Source organism: Girardinichthys multiradiatus, chromosome 12 (assembly GCF_021462225.1).
Source record: "Girardinichthys multiradiatus isolate DD_20200921_A chromosome 12, DD_fGirMul_XY1, whole genome shotgun sequence".
NCBI lineage: Eukaryota > Metazoa > Chordata > Actinopteri > Cyprinodontiformes > Goodeidae > Girardinichthys > Girardinichthys multiradiatus.
The window spans coordinates 8,175,405-8,194,663 of NC_061805.1; the positions used below are offsets into that span (position 1 = coordinate 8,175,405).

The 19,259-nt window shown below is 38.7% G+C and overlaps 1 protein-coding gene across 3 annotated transcripts in view; it reads left to right on the forward strand.

Annotated features, from left to right (window-relative positions):
* Positions 1-19,259, forward strand: part of zdhhc8b (zinc finger DHHC-type palmitoyltransferase 8b) — a 99,316-nt gene that overhangs the window by 62,495 nt on the left and 17,562 nt on the right. For all 3 annotated transcript variants that reach the window (XM_047381269.1, XM_047381266.1, XM_047381267.1), the window contains exon 2: positions 18,347-18,468. In XM_047381269.1, coding sequence (XP_047237225.1) covers positions 18,360-18,468 — 109 coding nt within the window. In that variant the 5' untranslated portion in view covers positions 18,347-18,359. The remainder of the gene's footprint in view (positions 1-18,346; positions 18,469-19,259) is intronic.

The following is a 19,259-nucleotide window of genomic DNA, read 5'->3' on the forward strand; positions in this document are numbered from 1 at the left end:
TGGTGAGAGAGTTCTACTTTAAATTTCTCTAGGTATGGAATCTGCATAGGTAATCAGTCTTCCTGTCTGTATAGAGGCAATATGACAACATATCTCACGCATCTGTGTAATTTATCTATTCTCCTATTAGCTGCAATTCAAATACTTGCAAAGGCATTTTGAAAACCCCAAAATCTTCACAATTGTTATGTTAAATTTGCAGTAACACTAAGTGTTACCTTTATTACAGACAAACATAATCATTAAGTACAGGTTCTGCCTTGTTTTAGGGGATTTTAGACTCCTTTGGCACTCTTATTGCAGTAGCTGTAGACTAAAGGGTGACACAGGAGTGGATTTTCTCTCCTGTCCCATCCCACTCCCACAGAAAAATGTCTTGTCCCATCCCAATCCCAGGCCAGCATAAAAAAAAAATCTTGTCCCATCCCACTCCTGGTAAATTGACTCACTCCCATCCCGCTCCCATTTAGAATGACTCCCACTCCTGTGCCACTCTCATTTTTGTTTTCTTCATTTAGTCTTTTGGCAATTTCTTTGAAGGACCAGTTAAGTCCCTGTTTTTAGCTGTAGTAAAGGCCAATTAAAGTAAAAAGAATAATAATGAAGAAATAATAAAATATCAAACAAGGAAACAGACCACGCCTATCTTAGCTGAATAAACAAAATGTACATAGTTGTATTTTACTCATTTATTGCATGATTGTTTCCTTTGAACAATGACATTACTTTTATGTTTCAAATTGCTGAAACGAAAGAAAAATGCACCTAGCAAGAGAAATGTACTTGGTGAACAAAAGTGCAAAAAGGCATTACCTTCACAATTTAGAAACTGTACCCCAATGGTTCACAGCCCTGGTCCTAAGGGACCGCTTCCCTGCAAGTTTTAGATGTGTGTCTGCTCCAGCACACCTGATTCAAGAATGGAGGGTCAAACTGGACAAAATTAAAATGATAAAATCATCAGTAAATAAATAAATGTTGTGAATGTCCCATAAGTGAAGTAAATGTAACATGAAAGTAATATAACATTAAATGTGCCATTAAATTAAAGGTACCATTTAATACATCATTATAAACAATAAATGTACCATTATATCATGAAATGGACTATTATGCAATTAAATGTGCCACTGAATAATTAAGTATAATTTTAAAGATGACATGACATAATTAGTGGTACACTTAATATTTAATGATGTATTAAATAAATAAATAAATAAATTGTACATTTAATGGTACATAAAAAATTTTTCTGTTTCACAACGTATTTATTTAATATATTCCCTTGATGAAGCCTTTCCCTTCTACTGTGGCAAAGGCTCTTAAATCTTTAGTGCACATGTGAGTAATTTTGTTTGTCAGATGAGACTTGACACATGATGGTACTTTTTGTTTGACGAATGAAGGGATGCACGGCTGATTCAATCCAGAATTTGCCTTACAAGTGTCCCTTAATCACTGATGTACTTGATTACGACTAAACACGTTTTACAAGCAGCATACTGCGTGTTAACACCGCTACATTCAACTCTCTTGAAGTTCGGTAATATTTGCGACTTTCCTGTGAGCTCTACGAGTTTAATAGATAACTCCTTACTTCTGACTTCACGTTGCAAATCCAATTTTACCACGTCCAGTTCTCCACCTGCATTTGCTCCCTCCATTGCTGCGTTCTGAACGCAGGTGGAAAACGTCAATCTGAAGCACTGTTGGCTTGTGGGTCGTGTAGTTCGTTTGACTCGCATTATAGTATAGGCTTCTTGGGAAAAAAACTACACAATGGCGGTGTCGATCCAAGTTTTTTTTCTTAAAGTTTATAACAAAGTTTCAGTTTTACATTTCCAAAGACAATTGATCCTAGTTTGTTTTCCCTCCTATTGGTTAGTTCCCGCTCCCGTCTGCTCCCGTTCATTTTTTATCCTGTAACGTACCAATCATGTGATCTTTACTAACGCTGTCTCCCATCCCGTGGGATTCCCATGGGAATCCCGTGACCCATGGGATTCCCGAACAAATGTCAGCCTCTACTGTGGACTAAGGGGGCTGTTCTGTTTTCTAGAGAGCAGCTTGTGTTTGTGTCATTTTGTGCTTGACCTCTCACAATTCAACCTCAGTTTCTTTTAGGGAGTTAAAAGAGAATTGGACTGACCTCACCAGTGTGGATGGAGCAGATTTTAGACAAAGTTCACTGATATGTTACTGTAATAGTCATAGTTCTACTGGACAGGGGGGCAGTGAGGGTGGGCAGTTATGGAAATTGAAGGGTCATTGTGCATTCAGCACACAACAATTTAGGTCAACAGCTTCTTGACTTGGTTCCTAAACTCTGTGAGTGCTTTGCGTTGATCTAACTCCTGCCTTCAGTCTCCATGTCTCTTTTGCTCTCTATTTATTCCTCAGCCTGTGAGTCTCTGTACCGTCTGCTGTAATTTTGGAATTCCTCCTCGGGTTTCAGCTCAGTTCCACTTACGTGCTCTTTTTCTAGCTTTTTCTTGGAATTGATATGGAAGCTTGATGGGGTTAACAGGTTTTTTATTGTTGCTAGCTTCTTAAATGTAATTAAAAATGCATTTATTAGACTCCTTGCCTGTAGCTGTCAGCTAAAGATAATGTGTGTACACTTGTGGGTTTAGAACAGTTTTAATCAGTGGTTCACAAACTCTTCAAGTAACATCTCAATTTATACCAAATGTATAACATTGCTGCAGTTAAAGAAAAAACCCAAGTAAAAACAGTACATTGCACATTTGATGATTTGTATTTGGATAACTAAATTCTTTACACACAGAGCCAAATACCTTTCATGAAATACAAATGGTCAGATGATAATAAATAATGTTTTATTCCTGCAACCTAACTATGTTTTATATGCATAGAAGCCATAATGAGAAGGGACTTGGGGATGCCTGGAGCCTTCCTATTTAAAACATCGGAAATTTGATTTCAAGGAGTATTTGAATACATTTTTCTGATTTGGAAGAATTTTAACAGATTATTTTTTTAAAGTTCCTTGAGACGACATTTGTTCTGAATCGGTGCTACATAAATAGATCAATTGAACTGAAACTGAAAACCTGACTCTCTAAAGTGATCCAGTATTGTAAGTAGGTTCTATATTAAGAGGCTCACAGCTGAGCATATTTTAGGAAGACCAGTTCCTCTGGACCACATTTGGTGTGACTGGTTTCACTACTGCTTAAGATTAAAATCTTTTTTCTTAAAAAAAAAAAAAAATAAGTAATGGAGTCCAACAGTTTTTACCACAGATCTTTAAGTTAAACACCATTCATTGCCCCTGTTGCCATAACAACCGTCCAGTTCCCAGCTACCTGAAAACAGGCTGCAGACCAAAATGAATTACTCTGTTGCCTCCCCTTGAGTTGTAACTCTCAAGGCTTCTGACAATGGTTGCATATGTGGGTTGTGGTGCTGGGAGCCTAGAATAAGATCAGTGAGGAATGTGACAGAGGAAGCCAACTTCAGCTGCATTTGCTTTCTTTTCTATGTGTTGGCCTTCATGACCACACCCACCAATGTCCAGTTGTGCTGGCACACACTTCTCTGGTGCTTCAGTCCATTTACCCACAGATATTTACTACACTTGTCTTGTTAAGCCACCGTCTGTTTTTAGCTCGATAAGCCTCATTTATTCTGGCTGACCCATAGTTCTGTACTGGTTTTCAGTTTCCCACGGGGTGCATGAAAAAAAGCCAACGCACATGTCCTCGCCCGTTGGAGAGCTCTGACCCTGCCTTACACAACACACATTGGTGTGTGTTCCCTCCAAGCTGTCTTTAATTAGGAAAAGTAATTGACATTTATTTACTGGATTATGAGAGCAGGCAGTGGTTATTTGTTGTGTTCCCTGTCAGAGACATTTCTCCCAGAGTCCTCATTAGAGGCATGATTGCCAAGATGAACAAATCCGTGGATTTCCAGTAATGCTACAGTTTAAAAGTGTTAGTAAGAGGATGAGAGAAGAAAAATTGAGGTATATATTCCTTTTGTTAGACAAATACACATTTGAGAGCTCACATCCCAACTCATTCTTTTAACACAAAGTAAACATTTTGTCTGATCAGCTGGAGCCATCTGCTCATTGAAATGTTTATCTACATTTACAGAAAGCTTTCAGGGGATTATTCGTGAAACATTATTTTCTGTGGTCTTTGATTCAGAATGGTTTTTATTTCACATTTACATTCAGATGGTCTTGCAAGGACAAGTCCTAATCAAGTAGTGAATGTAATAGAAATCATTCTTTAATTAATTTCCATGCCCTCTTGCCTGCTAGTCACTGTATGCTTTGTTCTATGCATCCTGATTCGGCCTCTCCTGCCAGGGCAGTGCGAAAACACTGACTCTCAGTTTTGAAACGTCTCAAGAGTGTAACCTTTGTTAAATAATCACAAGTTTTGACTGTAGAATTCCAGGTTGTAATCCTGACCAGAACTTTTTCTCTTCTACTCTGACCAAGTAAACAAGGACGTCTGTGTAGGCAAACTCATTTAAAGTTTGTCACAGTTTCACCTTTCCAAGGAGTTTGGTGTGACTTTGCAGAAGATATTCAGTGTAATCACTGTGACAGAAGTGTAGTTTATAGTATTGCTGCTGAAAATCATAGCTTTTCACTTCCAGAAAGGGAAACATTTTTCTTCTTCCACACCAAGTGTCTAAATAAAATTCAATTCAGTTTAATTCAGTTTATTTATATACCACCAATTCACAACACAAGTCGTCTCAAGACACTTCACAAAATCAAGTACATACATTCCAATTAATCCTAACCATTGAACAGTGCAGTCAGATTCAGTTATTTATTCAAATTGGATAAAAAGTTTTTCTATCTAAGAAACACAGCAGATTGCATCGAGTCAGAGACTTGCAGCATTCATTCCTCCTGGATGAGCATGTAGCGCCAGTGGACAGTCACTGGCGTTGACTTTGCAGCAATCCCTCATACTGAGCATGCATGTAGCGACAGTGGAGAGGAAAAACTCCCTTTTAACAGGAAGAAACCTCCAGCAGAACCAGGCTCAGTGTGAGCGGCCATCTGCCACGACCGACTGGAGGTTTGAGAGAACAGAGCAGAGACACAAAGAGAACACAGAAGCACTGATCCAGGAGTACTTTCTATGGGAAGGAAAAGTAAATGTTAATGGGAGAGAGAAAGAGTTAAACACTGAAAGACAGGGCCAAGTGGATCATCGGTAGAGGGTGAGCGTTAAGCTGTTGCCAGCAGAAGCTTGGACGATGCCCCGCTCCAGAAAGGTGTCACAGGTAGACACAGAGTCAGGCCAGCTGTAACTTCTAGGAAGAGAAAAGAGAGAGAACATAAAGTTAAAAGCTGAAATAACAGCAAATAATGCAAAATTGGAAAGTAGTGTGAGAATGTAGCAAAGAGGGTGAAAGTGGTCATTATGTCCTCCAGCAGCCTAAGCCTATAGCGGCATAACTACAGAGATAGCTCAGGATAACCTAAGCCACTCTAACTATAAGCTTTATCAAAAAGGAAGGTTTTAAGCCTAGCCTTAAAAGTAGATGGGGTGTCTGCCTCACGGACTAAAACTGGGAGCTGGTTCCACAAGAGAGGAGCCTGATAAATAAAGCACCTGCCTCCCATTCTACTTCTAGAGACTCTAGGAACCACCAGTAAACCTGCAGTCTGAGAACGAAGTGCTCTGTTAGGAATATATGGAACAATCAGATCTCTGATGTATGATGGAGCTAAATCATTAAGCGCTTTATATGTGAGGAGGAGAATTTTAAATTCTATTCTAAATTTAACAGGGAGCCAATGAAGGGAAGCTAAAATAGGAGAAATATGATCTCTCTTTTTAATTTTCATCAGAGCTCTTGCTGCAGCATTTTGAATCAGCTGAAGGCTTTTAAATAACACCAAGGTTTTTTACTTTATTATCGGAGGTTAATTTAATGCCATCCAGGTTAAGTGATTGACTAAGCGGTTTCTTTTTTAAAGACTCCGGTCCAAAGACGACAACTTCTGTCTTATCTGAATTTAGAAGCAGAAAATTTAAAGTCATCCAAGTTTTTATGTTCTTAAGATTGAGTCTAACATACAAGTTGAAGGTTTAGATGAAGCTAATATTTCTGATAACTCAGGAAGCTCCACAAGATCAAAACAGTCCAAACACAGATCAGGTTACACAGTTACTTCCAATGTTGTCTCACTTGCTGAGGATGAAGTAATCATCTTGGGGAGTATGTCAATGGTTTTATTTTTAATAAAATCAATTTTGTTTAAGAAGAATCCCATAAAGTCATGACTGCTGAGAGCTAAGGGAATGGATGGCTCAACAGAGCTATGACTCTGTGTAAGTTTAGCAACTGTACTAAAGAGAAACCTAGGATTATTCTTGTTCTCTTCTATTAATGATGAGAAATAAGCTGTTCTAGCTTGGTGAAGTGTCTTTTTATACAACAGTAGGCTATTTTTCCAGATTAAGTAGGAATCCTCTAGGTGTGAAGAGCACCATTTTCTCTCCAATTTTCTAACATTGTGCTTTAAAGTACGCAACTCTGAATTAAACCAGGGAGCAAGCCTGCTATGAATAATTACCTTCTTTTTCAAGGGGGCTGCATTGTCTAATGCATCACGCAATGATGAAGAAACATTATGAACAAGATAATTATTTGTGAAGGGGCAGAAACAGAATTATTGCCCTCCACTGTGTTTTTCTGTGATAATGAGGAAATTAAAAGTGGAACAGATTCTTTGAAGGTTGTTACAGCATTGTCTGATAATGATCTACTATAATGAAATTTTCTTTCAGATGTGGAGTACTCGGTTAAATTAAACTCAAAGGTTATTAAAAAATGGTCAGACAGCATAGGGTTATGAGAAAATATTGTTATGTCATTATACTCAATGCCATATGTCAGCACAAGGTACAGAGAATGAAGACAAAGGTGGGTAGGTTTGTTAATGTTTCGAGCCTAAGATAGCATTAAACGCTATATTTAGGCTATCACTTTCAGTGTCAACATGAATGTTAAAATCCCCCACTATAATAACCTTATCTGTATTTAACACTAAATCAGATAAAAGGTCTGAAAACTGATCTAAAATTGAGAGTAAGGGCCTGGTGGACGGTACAAAACAACAAACAGAAGTGGTTTTAGTGCTTTGCAATTTGAATGAGGAAAACTAAGGATTAAATATTCAAAAGAGTTGTAGCTATTGATTGGTCTGGGACTAATCAATAAATCCGACTGAAAGATGGTTGCTACTCCTCCTCCTCACCAAGTATTTCAAGGAATGTGAAAATTTAAATAATTAGTAGGAGTTGACTCATTTATAGTAACATAATCCTCTTGCTGCAGCCAGGTTTCAGTGAGGCAAAATAAATCAATCTGATTGTCACAAATCAGGTCACTAACTAGCAACGTCTTTGAAGAGAGAGATTTTAGGTTCAGTAAGCCACATTTAATTGTTTTATTTTTCTTTTCGGTCTTTTATTTTTATAAGATTTTCATTATTTCCTCCTTTTAGATTATTTTTTAACCTATTAAATTTTGGCCGTGGGTGAGACACTGTCTTAATAGGGTAATGGGTGGGTAGCAGTACAGAAGCTGCAGAGAGGAGTGTTAGACTACGACCCTGCTTTCTGGTCTGAACCCTGGGTTGTCAGAGTTTTGGAGAACTAATAGATTCGGCCAAAGTTTTGGAGAACTAATAAATTCGGCCAAATTCCTAGAAAGAAGAGCTGCTCCATCCAAAGTGGGATGGATACTCTCTCTCCGGATCAGACCAGGTTTTCCCCAAAATGTTCGCCAATTATCAATGTAGCCCACATCATTTTCTGGACACCACCTAGACAACCAGTGGTCAGGATTGGTACAATAGATTTAAAGTTACACATTTCTACAGAGTTTGAATCAATAGTCTTGTAAACTATAACCCCTCTGAATCCATCAGAGATCAGTGCTGAGATCTTTAAATGGCTTTCTAAACTTGTTGCTGTGGCCGGTGATTCCTCTCCTCAGAACAATGAAAAGATAGTAATGATAGAGTTTAATTATTGTATTTGCAAATACGTATTCCCACTGATAAAACTAAAATGTAATAGATTGACAGGCAATATTAACTGCATTTTACTTCTTGTTTTATTAGGGTTTTCAAAGTACGGTATTGACTTAAAAAACTTTAAAAAAACTTTAAAAAGACTTAAAAAAAAGACTTAAAAAAGCTCAACAAGCTGATAAAAAAGGCTGACTCTGTTCTGGGGACTCCTCTGGAACCTCTGGAGATCATTGTGGAAAGACAGATTCTTCATAAAATGAAGAACATTGTGGAGAACCCTGAGCATCCTCTTCATGAGACTGTCCTACAACAACAGAGTGTCTTCAGTCAGAGGCTTCTTCAGATCTGCTGTAAGACGGAGCTCTACAGGAGATCCTTCCTGCCCACAGCCATCAGCATCTACAACGGCTCTTTGAGGAAACCTTCATAATATGAGCTATAACAACATTTAATTTCCCTTTGGGATTAATAAAGTATTTTTGAATTGAATTGAATTTGAATTGGAAAGCATACTAGAAACGCACACAACTGATGAATCTTTTAAAATAAAAGGTTTCAGGGGAAAAACCTTCCAGAGCACATAGTTGAAAAGGAACAATAGTATGTGACCTATAGTATTTCAAACATGGCTCTTTATACACTCATTGTCTTTCAAATTGTTGTTTTAAAATGAGTATTGCCTAAAATAATACTTTGGGTTTTGTGTTGTTTAAATATCTACAACAGCTCTTTGAAGAAACCTGTATAATAACATTTAGTTTCCCTTTGCGATTAAAAAAGTATCTTTGAATTTCATTGAATTTTATGTTATTTTTTATTGAAAATTAACAATAATTTAAAGATATTTTTTTGGCACTAGTGGCCTTTATTTATGTATTTTTTGACAGTAGGCAGACAGGAAAGAGGGGTAGAGAGAGGGAGCAACATTCGGCAAATGTCACCAGGTCTGGGACTTGAACCCGGGACAGCCACTTTGAGGACTGTAGCCTCTGCACCTGGTCGCGCGCTTAACCCCTACACCATCAGCACCGCGCCCATTAACAATCATTTAAAGGGGTAAATTACAAACTGCCAAAGAAATGCAGCAAATGTCATGCAGCATGGCTTTATTGTAATGTAGTGTGCAAGCTGCTTTTGTGGAACAGAAAAAATTGTTTTCTTCACCAGGCAGCGGGTTGATAAATATGTAAATATACAGTATAAGAGGACAGACTTTGGGGCCAAAGTACTTCATTGCTTTTCATGTGGCCTCCTTATGCAATTATTAAAATGCAAATGATGCTGAGCTCTGAGCAAAAAATGCAGATGGAGATGAGCATGCCTTGTAGAATCTCAGGATCCTTCTTCATTGTGTGAGAGGCAGCCTTCTCCTTAGGCCCCTGGTCGCTAAACAGAACTCAAGAAGAACCTTGTTTTGTATTTCTAACATTCGTTTTCATTCACATATCTGTGTGAGCATTTCAACAATACTAAAAACAATCAATACAAAATAGCAATCTTAGTTTAAAAGTGTTCGGCGGCAAAATTCATTAAAGCAAGCTTAATGGCCACTCATGTTACTGTAGGACCCTGACATATAGCCACAGAGATGGGTCAGAAATTTAAATTCACTCATCATGAGCATGCATGTCATATTAATTGTAGGTTTTTATTGATGCATTTTAACCATTATTTGTTTCAGTTCGGAATGATTATACAACCTACAACTTCTCTGAATTTTAAAACATGAATTACTTGCACACGTTTAAACTTACAGAGGATTTTCTGTAATTCACAAAGCGTCAAAATTACACAAACAAACTTACAAAGCTGTCAACGAGCCTGGCTGTCGTGATTGACAGCGTAAACTTTCCTAGTTTGGCACCTTCCCGGCCCATAGAGATTTAAAACTTGACTCATTGAAACCTGACGATGTGGGCTTCCCTTATCTTTCGGTTCATGCCAGACTTTGGTGGTTCTTGGATTGTTCCTGATCATTAAAACTCATTTTCAATCATTTTACCATTCACCTAACTGCTGGATCTGAACTTTGAAACTTGGACAGAGTTAGATGTTCCAGCAGAACATTGATCCCAAAGAGGCATCAAAAACGGTTTTGGAATGAGAAAAATTGTTAAAAATGCATGAACTATTAATGGACAATTTACCAGTTTCTCCAAATGGTCATATATCCAGCCAGAATATCCCAGAAGCTTGGTGATGACTACATAAAATGTTGGGATGGTCGAGGTGCAACTTGCTCAGAGACATTTAACCCAATCTCATTAAAGGGGTATGAGCTTTTTAAAGAATTAAAGGTCTATTTATGATCCTGTGCAGTCTAGAGAATACCCACAATAAATTCAAACGTGTGCATCTAATTCTTGTTTTTAAACAGTCACTGAAGTTGTATAATGTAGAGTCATACCACCCAGAAAAGATTGTTTAAACAGTGATGAGTGTCTGAGAACGTCTCACCATGTGAGTAAAACTAAAGTTCAGGGTCAGGGGAACTCTAGAAGAACATTATTTACACTTTTTAACATTTTAGAGCAGAATTAAAAATATAAAACGTTTAAGTTTTTGCCTGTTACATTTTCTGTGTTCAGAGCTCACATTGAAATTGTTCTGCTCTGCTATTTGGGGTATGCATGAAAAACTCTTCCTTTATGAATGACACTGGGCCCGTGGAGCTGAACTTCATCTTGCCTCTTCAATCTGGGAAGTTCTGTTCTTGGCCTGACCTTCCTGGGACTGTGTTCAGCTCTCCCCCATCAGAAAAACATCACCCCTGTCTCCTCTGACAACAATCTCTGTGCTGATGTGTGTGAGAAATACTGAATGCTCTCTGCTGGGATGCAGAGCTTCAGGAGAGTGGCGCATCCCAAGAGTTGAGAGTAAGCAATGCTGACATTTCTGAATTCTAATTAGAGAGAGAGCAAGCGAATAATGAAGCAAACATCCATCAGAGCCCAATGTAGGGAAAAAACCTTTGAAGGACCTTTTTTTAAATTAAAATCTCCTCTCTGACAGGTGGAACAGATCTGACCTTGCAGCAGATTCTGCATCAGTGTCTCGGTGTAAGAATGGGCCTCCCATGTGAGTCCTGCTGAGTTCAGACTTATTTAACTAATCAATAAGATGGCTTTCTCACCAGGAGCTGAATGCATTACTGTAATTGTTCCCAGTGGCCCAGCAGCATTGCTTGGTGTTACAGGTGTCTGTCAGATTCAGCTTTAGCTCTAATCTTATAAAAGGTGGTATTCACAGCTTTAATAATCCCAAAGGAAACAATTAGAACATTATGATTAATATGTATGTAGAAGTTTAAGTTTGTGGTAGTTATCAAAACAGACTGAAAACTAAAGCACGTACCTTTGTACATACAGTACATACAATACAGCAGGTACATTTAAGCTTGAAAAGTACATTTTGTTGTGCACATTTTTGGGCATTTTACCAGCAACACAAAAGCATTCTTTAACCCTTGTAAAATAATAAATTAGTGCATTATATGACTGAAAGTCAACAAGGAAAACAGAACATTGAAAATGTTTTTCAAAGACATCCATTGAATGTGAAAAGATTACTAAAACATATTCCCCTTTTAGGACCTTTTGGTCATGTTTCTGAAATGATGTCACCAGTGTGATTTTGGGCTCTAGTTTAAGCAGTCTGCTTTAGTGATTTAGGGGATGAACTTAAAAACATAAAATAATTAGTTTTCCTGATTCCTGTGAGTTTGGTAGCTATGGACTTCAAGCTGTGGCAGAGGTAATCGGACTTTGCAGAAGGTAACTGTGGGTATTTTGTGTTATTTGTGCAAGTGTTTGCTAGATGTCATTTTCCATGTTTATTTTATTTCTCCAAGGTATATTTCAGAGACTTACTGAAAAGAGATTTACGCCTGCAAAATTGTTTGGACTTGACTTTCTAAACTGTTATATAAGGGTTCAGCCTGGTTAGCATGATCAACCTGAGAACAGAGGTCCGTACAATTAATTAAATCTGCTCTAATTTCAATCTCTCCACCTGTACTTGAAAACAATACAGTTTGTGCAATAAAGGTCTTAATCCGAACAAAAAAGATCTCCTGATTGACTTGATCATTTTCATATTCAGCTTTTTTTCCTTTTTCTCAGTAATACACTGGTCCATGTGAAAAGTAAAATAGATTTAGGAGATCTTGCAAGTTAAGAAATGATTGGCCATTGATTGATTATCAGGCTACTACTACATTCATCTCAGGTCAATTTAACTTCTACACCTTGTGCTTGCTCACTATAAAAAGGCTGGAGTACTTGTTCCTCCCTCTCAGGCTTTATTGCACGGTTCCATTCGGACTTTACCTGAACTGTTTAAAAATAAATACACATTTAACTATTTCATTTTTGGACAAAGAAATTTCATTGAACAGTAAAAGTTCACAATACGCAATTACTTGCTAAATTTCTGATTGCTGCCTCAGTCCAATGCCCAGCCATCTTTGTTTTTTCTGGTTGTTTTAATTGGTAATGGTGATGGTGAGACCACTTTGACTAATCTTTCACTGATTAGAGCAGCTGCTGATGTAATAAAGTATTAACTTTACTCCATTTTTTGCAGCTGCTTATCTGGCTCAGCAGCTTCCCACTGTGGGCAAAAATACATGAGCCTTTGAAAGGTAAATGCGTTGTTTTTGTAAGATGTTGGAACTGCTTGCTATTGCATTTTTGTGAAGATGCTTTGAAAGATTTGTACCAGGCCTGCTTGTTGCCAAAGATGTGATGACGGCGCAGTCCTGCGCACGAGAGCCTGCTGAGTGAAGTCAATTCCACAGAGATCCACTCTGATGTTTTTCTTGTAATAGTAAATACGATATCTGTCACAAAATGAGCCACTGAAGCTGTGTTCAGAAAGGAAGAGCACATAAAACGGACTTTTAAAATATTCTAGTTGTGGAGTCAGATAGTTTTGTGTTTTTGCCAGTACTTTTAACTGACTTAAATGGGGAAGCAGGAGTTTATTTTGAGGCATCTTACAACTTTGAAAATCTTACTTCAGTGCTGTCATTTATTACAGTGTATACAAAATCAACTAATTCTAGCACTGTAGAAAAATAATTTATACATATACAAATCGCTGGGTAACTTGTCAGAGTGCCCCATTTTCTTTCTTTTGCCTAAATCTCACAAAACCACTAAACTTCAACACAAGATTGTATTATTGCTGGAATAACATGAGTTTACTGTTTCAAAATTTTCAGTAGTTTGTTTTGATAACGTCCATCAAGGAATGATGAGGGTCTGCATGATGAGCTGTAGGGCTGAAACAATTAATCGGATTAATCGTGATTAATTGATTATTGAAATAATCGTCAACTAATTTAGTAATCGAATAATCATTAACTATAGTATACAGACTACAACATGCCATTTGCTGAAAGAACAACCTACTCAGAGCAGTAATTAGACCAAATTTTACAAAAAAATATTTACATCTTCATTTAAGATGAAAAAACTTCTTTGTCTGTAAATATGCTTTCTAGAACTGGCATAGTTTTAGCTTTAGCCTGGTTCAAATTCTGTAAAAAATCTCTAATTAAACACCTTTTGCTATCCGACTATTAATCGATTAATCGAAAAAATAGTCGACAGCCCAATCGATTAGCAAAATAACCGTTAGTTGCAGCCCTAATGAGCTGCAAAATGTTATAATCCTCTTCAGAATACAACAGATTGAGGAAAAAACATTTAGGTGACGTAATGATGTGGCACCAAGCTGTCTCTCTGGCTGTGGAAAACCAAACAGGTCCTTTTTAGTACAAGAAGTTAAGAACTTGCTCCAGTGCCATCCCCAGTTTAGCATTCAAACTGCTTTGGTGGAAAAATCCTATAAATGAGAAATCCCAGAAAATTGTCATCTTTTTGAATCAGTCCTGCAAGCTACTATTCCACATTTATACCAGTTGATATCTGTAAATAGAACTCAGTAATTGCTCCACTTTCTTTCCGTTCAGCACCAAACATTGTTACCAAGATTTTAGCAGCTATGTTGTAGTGGGCGCCAAACGGCCATTGTGGGCTTTCTCAGCTATGATAATTCAGAAACATTGGGCGAAAGAAAATTAATATTTACAGAATCCCTGAGGGAAGTCAGACATGACATAGTGAAATGAAACCTTCAACCAAGTGTCACGGTGTCACAGAGAGAGGCCAGCTCCTCCTACATAGCACCTTTTTATATTCTGCATAAGAGGACTGTTAGGAGGGTCAAGTGAGATTATTGTAAAACTTTATTCAAGTGGCTTTGAGGGTTGGAGTTTTAAAAATATGGCAGCGTGAGTGTGGAACCCCCCTTCCTTTATTTAGCCAAACTTCTTTACGAGTCTCTGGCTGTGGTAAAACCACAGATGAACAACTCAACTTTAACATGTCTAGAGTGACCACACAAACATTATAATTCACTGACACGATCCCATTTGGCACCAGTTTTAATATTATTTGATTTCAGCTGATAATATTTATTTGCTCATTAAGAGGAATTGCTGTAAATTAAACAGCTCCAGGCAGTTAACAATTCAATTCAATTCAAAAATACTTTATTAATCCCAAAGGGAAATTAAATGTTGTTATAGCTCATATTATGAAGGTTTCCTCAAAGAGCCATTGTAGATGCTGATGGCTGTGGGCAGGAAGGATCTCCTGTAGCGCTCCGTCTTACAGCAGATCTGAAGAAGCCTCTGACTGAAGACACTCTGTTGTTGTAGGACAGTCTTATGAAGAGGATGCTCAGGGTTCTCCATAATGTTCTTCATTTTATGAAGAATCTGTCTTTCCACAATGATCTCCAGAGGTTCCAGAGGAGTCCTCAGAACAGAGCCAGCCTTCTTTATCAGCTTGTTGAGATTTTTTAAGTCCCTGGCTCTGATGCTGCTTCCCCAGCAAATGATGGTAGAAGTGATCACACTTTCCACAACAGACTTATAGAAGATATGCAGCATCTTGCTGCAAACACCAAAGGACCTAAGCTTCCTCAAGAAGTACTGTCTGCTCTGTCCCTTCTTGTAGATGGCTTCACAGTTGCATCTCCACTCTAGTCTGTTGTCCAGGTGAACACCGAGGTATTTATACTCCTCCACCACCTCCACTTCTTCTCCCATGATGGAAATAGTTTTTGACTTATTCCTGTTTCTCTTCAAATCTACAATCATCTCCTTTGTTTTAGTCACATTCAAAATGAGATGATTGTTTCCACACCATGCCACAAAGCGGTCCACCACCTTCCTGTACTCAGCTTCTTGTCCATCTCTGATCCACCCCATGACTGCAGAATCATCTGAGTATTTCTGCAGATGACAGGAGTCTGTCTTGTACTGGAAGTCTGAGGTGTACAGAGTGAAAAGGAATGGTGAGAGTACAGTCCCCTGTGGTGCTCCTGTGCTGCTGACTACCTCGTTAGACTCATAACCCTTCAGTCTCACAAACTGTGGTCTGTTTGTCAAGTAGTCTTTGATCCAGGAGATTGTTGAGGCCTCCACCTGAGTCTTCTGGAGTTTCTGACAAAGCAAATCAGGTTGGATTGTATTAAATGCACTGGAGAAATCAAAGAACACGATTCTCACAGTGCTGCTGGCTTTGTCCAGATAACAGTGGGTTTGTTGAAGCAGGTGTATGATGGCATCTTCAACTCCAACTCCACAGCAATAAGCAAACTGAAGGGGGTCCTGATAGTTTATTGTTTGCTTACTCAGGTGGGCCAACAGGAATCTCTCTAGGACCTTCATGATTTGAGATGTTAGGGCAACAGGTCTATAGTCATTGAGGACTGATGGGTGAGTTTTCTTTGGTACCGGAACAAGACAGGAGGTCTTCCACAACCGGAACCTTCTTCTGTGCCAGGCTAAGGTTAAAGAGGTGCTGCAGAATCCCACAGAGCTGCTCTGCACAGGCCTTCAGGACTCCAGGGCTGACATAATCTGGACCTGCAGCCTTATTTCGATTCAGTCTCTCCAGTTGCATCTTCACTTGACTTCTTGAGACACACAGGTGGAAAGGGGAAGCAAAGGAAGCATCAGCATTTTCTGATATGGTTGAAGGCAAACATGTAGAAGCAGAAGTGTCTAGGGCTGAGGTGGAAGATAAAAAATGTGAGGTGTTACTGGACAGCTGTGGGTCCTGTGGGTCAAAGGAAGATGGAATGTCTGTTTGGGAACTGAACCTATTGAAGAATGTGTTCAGTTCATTGGCTCTGTCCAGACCTCCATCGGTCTGATCTTTTTCTGCTTGAAGCCTGTAATCTTCTTCATCCCTGTCCACACATCTCTGATATTGTTTTGCTGGAGCTTGCTCTCCAGCTTATTCTTGTACATCTCCTTGCTGTCTCTTATCTTGACTTTAAGTTGCTTCTGTAGCTTGCTCTCCAGCTTCTTCTTGTACATCTCCTTGCTGTCTCTTATCTTGACTTTAAGTTGCTTCTGTATAATCCTCAATAATTCTCTGTCTCCCTCTCTGAAGGCTCTTTTTTTCTTGTTAAGCAGGTCAGGTCACTGGTGATCCAAGGTTTATTATTGGGGAAGCATCTCACGGTTCTGGTGGGGATGATGTTATCCACACAGAAGTTTATATAGTCGGTTACACACTCAGCCATGGCATTGATGTCCTCTCCATGTGGCTGGCACAGTGCGTCCCAGTCTGTAGCCTCAAAGCAACCTTGCAGAGCTTCTTCAGCTTCGTGTGACCATTTTCTCACAGTCCTCTTTATTACAGGTTGTCTCTGAACAAGGGGCTCATATTTCGAGCAGAGAAAAACAAGATTGTGATCTGATTTGCCTAGAGGAGGTTGTGCTGTAGAGATGTATGAGTCCTTGACATTTGCATAAAACAAATCTAATGTTTTGTTTTCTCTGGTAGAGCAGCTGACAAATTGTTGAAACGTTGGAAGTGTAGCAGAGAGTGAAGCATGGTTAAAATCACCAGAAATTGCCACAAAAGCATTGGGGTTTTGTGTCTGTAGCTTAGCAACAACTGAGCTGATGGCATCACATGCAGTGTCAGCAACAGTGGAAGGTGGAACGTAAACTGTTACCAACATAACACTGTTGAACTCTCTGGGTAAATAATATGGACGAAAACTTACTGCCAACAGTTCAATATCTGGACTGCAGAGATGACACTTCACAGTAACATGTCCTGGATTACACCATCTGTTGTTCACAAGTACTGCCAGTCCACCTCCTTTACATTTGCCGCTCCTCTTTAAATCTCTGTCTGCTCGTATGGTTAAAAAGCCCGGCAGAGAGACGCTGGAGTTGGGGATATGATCCTGCAGCCATGTCTCAGTAAAACACATGATACTGCATGCCCGGTACTCTGGCTGGGTCCTTTGTAGGGCTTGGAGTTCATCCAACTTGTTTCCCAACGATCTCACATTGCCCATCAAAATCAACGGAAGAGATGGTTTGAACTTCCTCCTTCTCTCTCTTCTCTTAGCTCCTGTTCTGCATCCACGGCGTCTCCTTTTCAACTCATCAGGGATTTGGGGTTGTAGCTGAAGTATTATTTGAGCTTTTGAGATATTAATCAGCTGCTCCCGGTTGTAAGAAACAACCCCGTTGCCATGGCAATGCATCCTAACAAATGTCCAAAAATAGAAAGTATTAAGAAAAATCCTCCAAGCTGCGTAGCATCTGACACTGGAGCGGACTGTCATACAAAAAAAATCAACTGTATCCACCACAAGAGGAATAGTTCCCAAAAAAGAATAAATCAGAATCAAAAGTAACAGAGCTACTCCAACCTGCTGCCACCTTGAGCGGCGCAATTCTAGAATTAACCATCCATTGTTGCCACCTGTTTCCTCGGGTTGAGAGAGTGCTGCAGAGTCAATGACATGTTGCAGTCAGCTGGGGTTCATTGAAACAATTTTTTACCAACTGGTATAATAAACCCCACCAGTGTTGTATGTTAACAAGGGTTGAACTGAAATGTATGGAACTGAATTTGACTTGATTGAATATTTATTTATAAAAATGGTACCTCTCATCTTGCAAAGTACCTTAAAATAACATTTGTTTTGTATTAGCTATAAGTAAACTGAATTGAGTTATGTTATTTGTCTTGTGACAGTTTGGATTTTGAGCTTTTAGCAAAAACAGCATTTTTTTTCCTTTGTGTATCTTAAGAAGGTTAGTTTACATAATTGTAAATCAGATCGTTTCCTCATATCCCTGGCAGACCCAGGCACTGATGCAGCTGCAAATGAAAGTTAAAGCAAGTATAGTTTAAAGCATATGCGTTTAAACAGCAGATTCCCACAAATGTGTGTTTTTATTTGTGTTTTTAGGTGTCCCTGGTTGATGAAGGTAATCTCTCCAGCTGTGCCTCTCTACAATGGCCTGGTCTTCCTCTTTGTCTTGGCCAACTTCAGCATGGCAACCTTCATGGACCCTGGTGTTTACCCCCGAGGTTTGTACCCACATCTGACCTGAATGTCTTCCCACATTTGTCCTTCAAATATATTATCTGCACTATTGTAGATGAAAGGGACTTATGTTTCCATCCTTGTTAGTCCTGGAGTGGAAAGTGGATCTTTTATCGGCGGCATATTTATCACAGCACCAAGCTACAGTACACAGTGTTTCACTGCAATGTGCTCAGAAATGATAAGAACCTGTCAGGAGGAGGTTATCATTTTTCTCTTTACAAAGGGGTAATAATCAGCAGCTTGTAAAATCTGTGCCTGTTTCATCTCTTCATGTCTTATTTTGTTGGCAGCCCAAGTGAAATCATGTTAATTAAACACTGGCACCTAAAATGCTGAAATAAATCTCCAGTCAGCATTGTCAAAGTGTGTGTGAACGCTTGATAGCATGCACACTGTCCAAATGTTCTACATTTCTTGCCTGTAGGGAAAAAAAACATTTTTTGGATTGAAAATGGTTTGATGAGGATTCCAGGACTTTCCAGATAACTTCATCATGAGAAGAATATTTATATTCTCGTTAATCATTCAAACGAAGGCTGGCTTTGCTAATTTAAATGGTCAGAATAAGCAGATGAGTTTTTTGCACTTAATAGTGTTTGACTTGTAAGATGGAACAGAAAACTAGAGGGAAAAACATTTCTATTTAATCCTAGATAATATTCCAAGGAAAGGTGCAATAAAATATTTGTTTAGAGATTAATTAACATTTGTTAAAACAATAACTTTCCCCTTATCTGGACAGGATGTGTGTGTGCCCTTAACCCATCCCTTT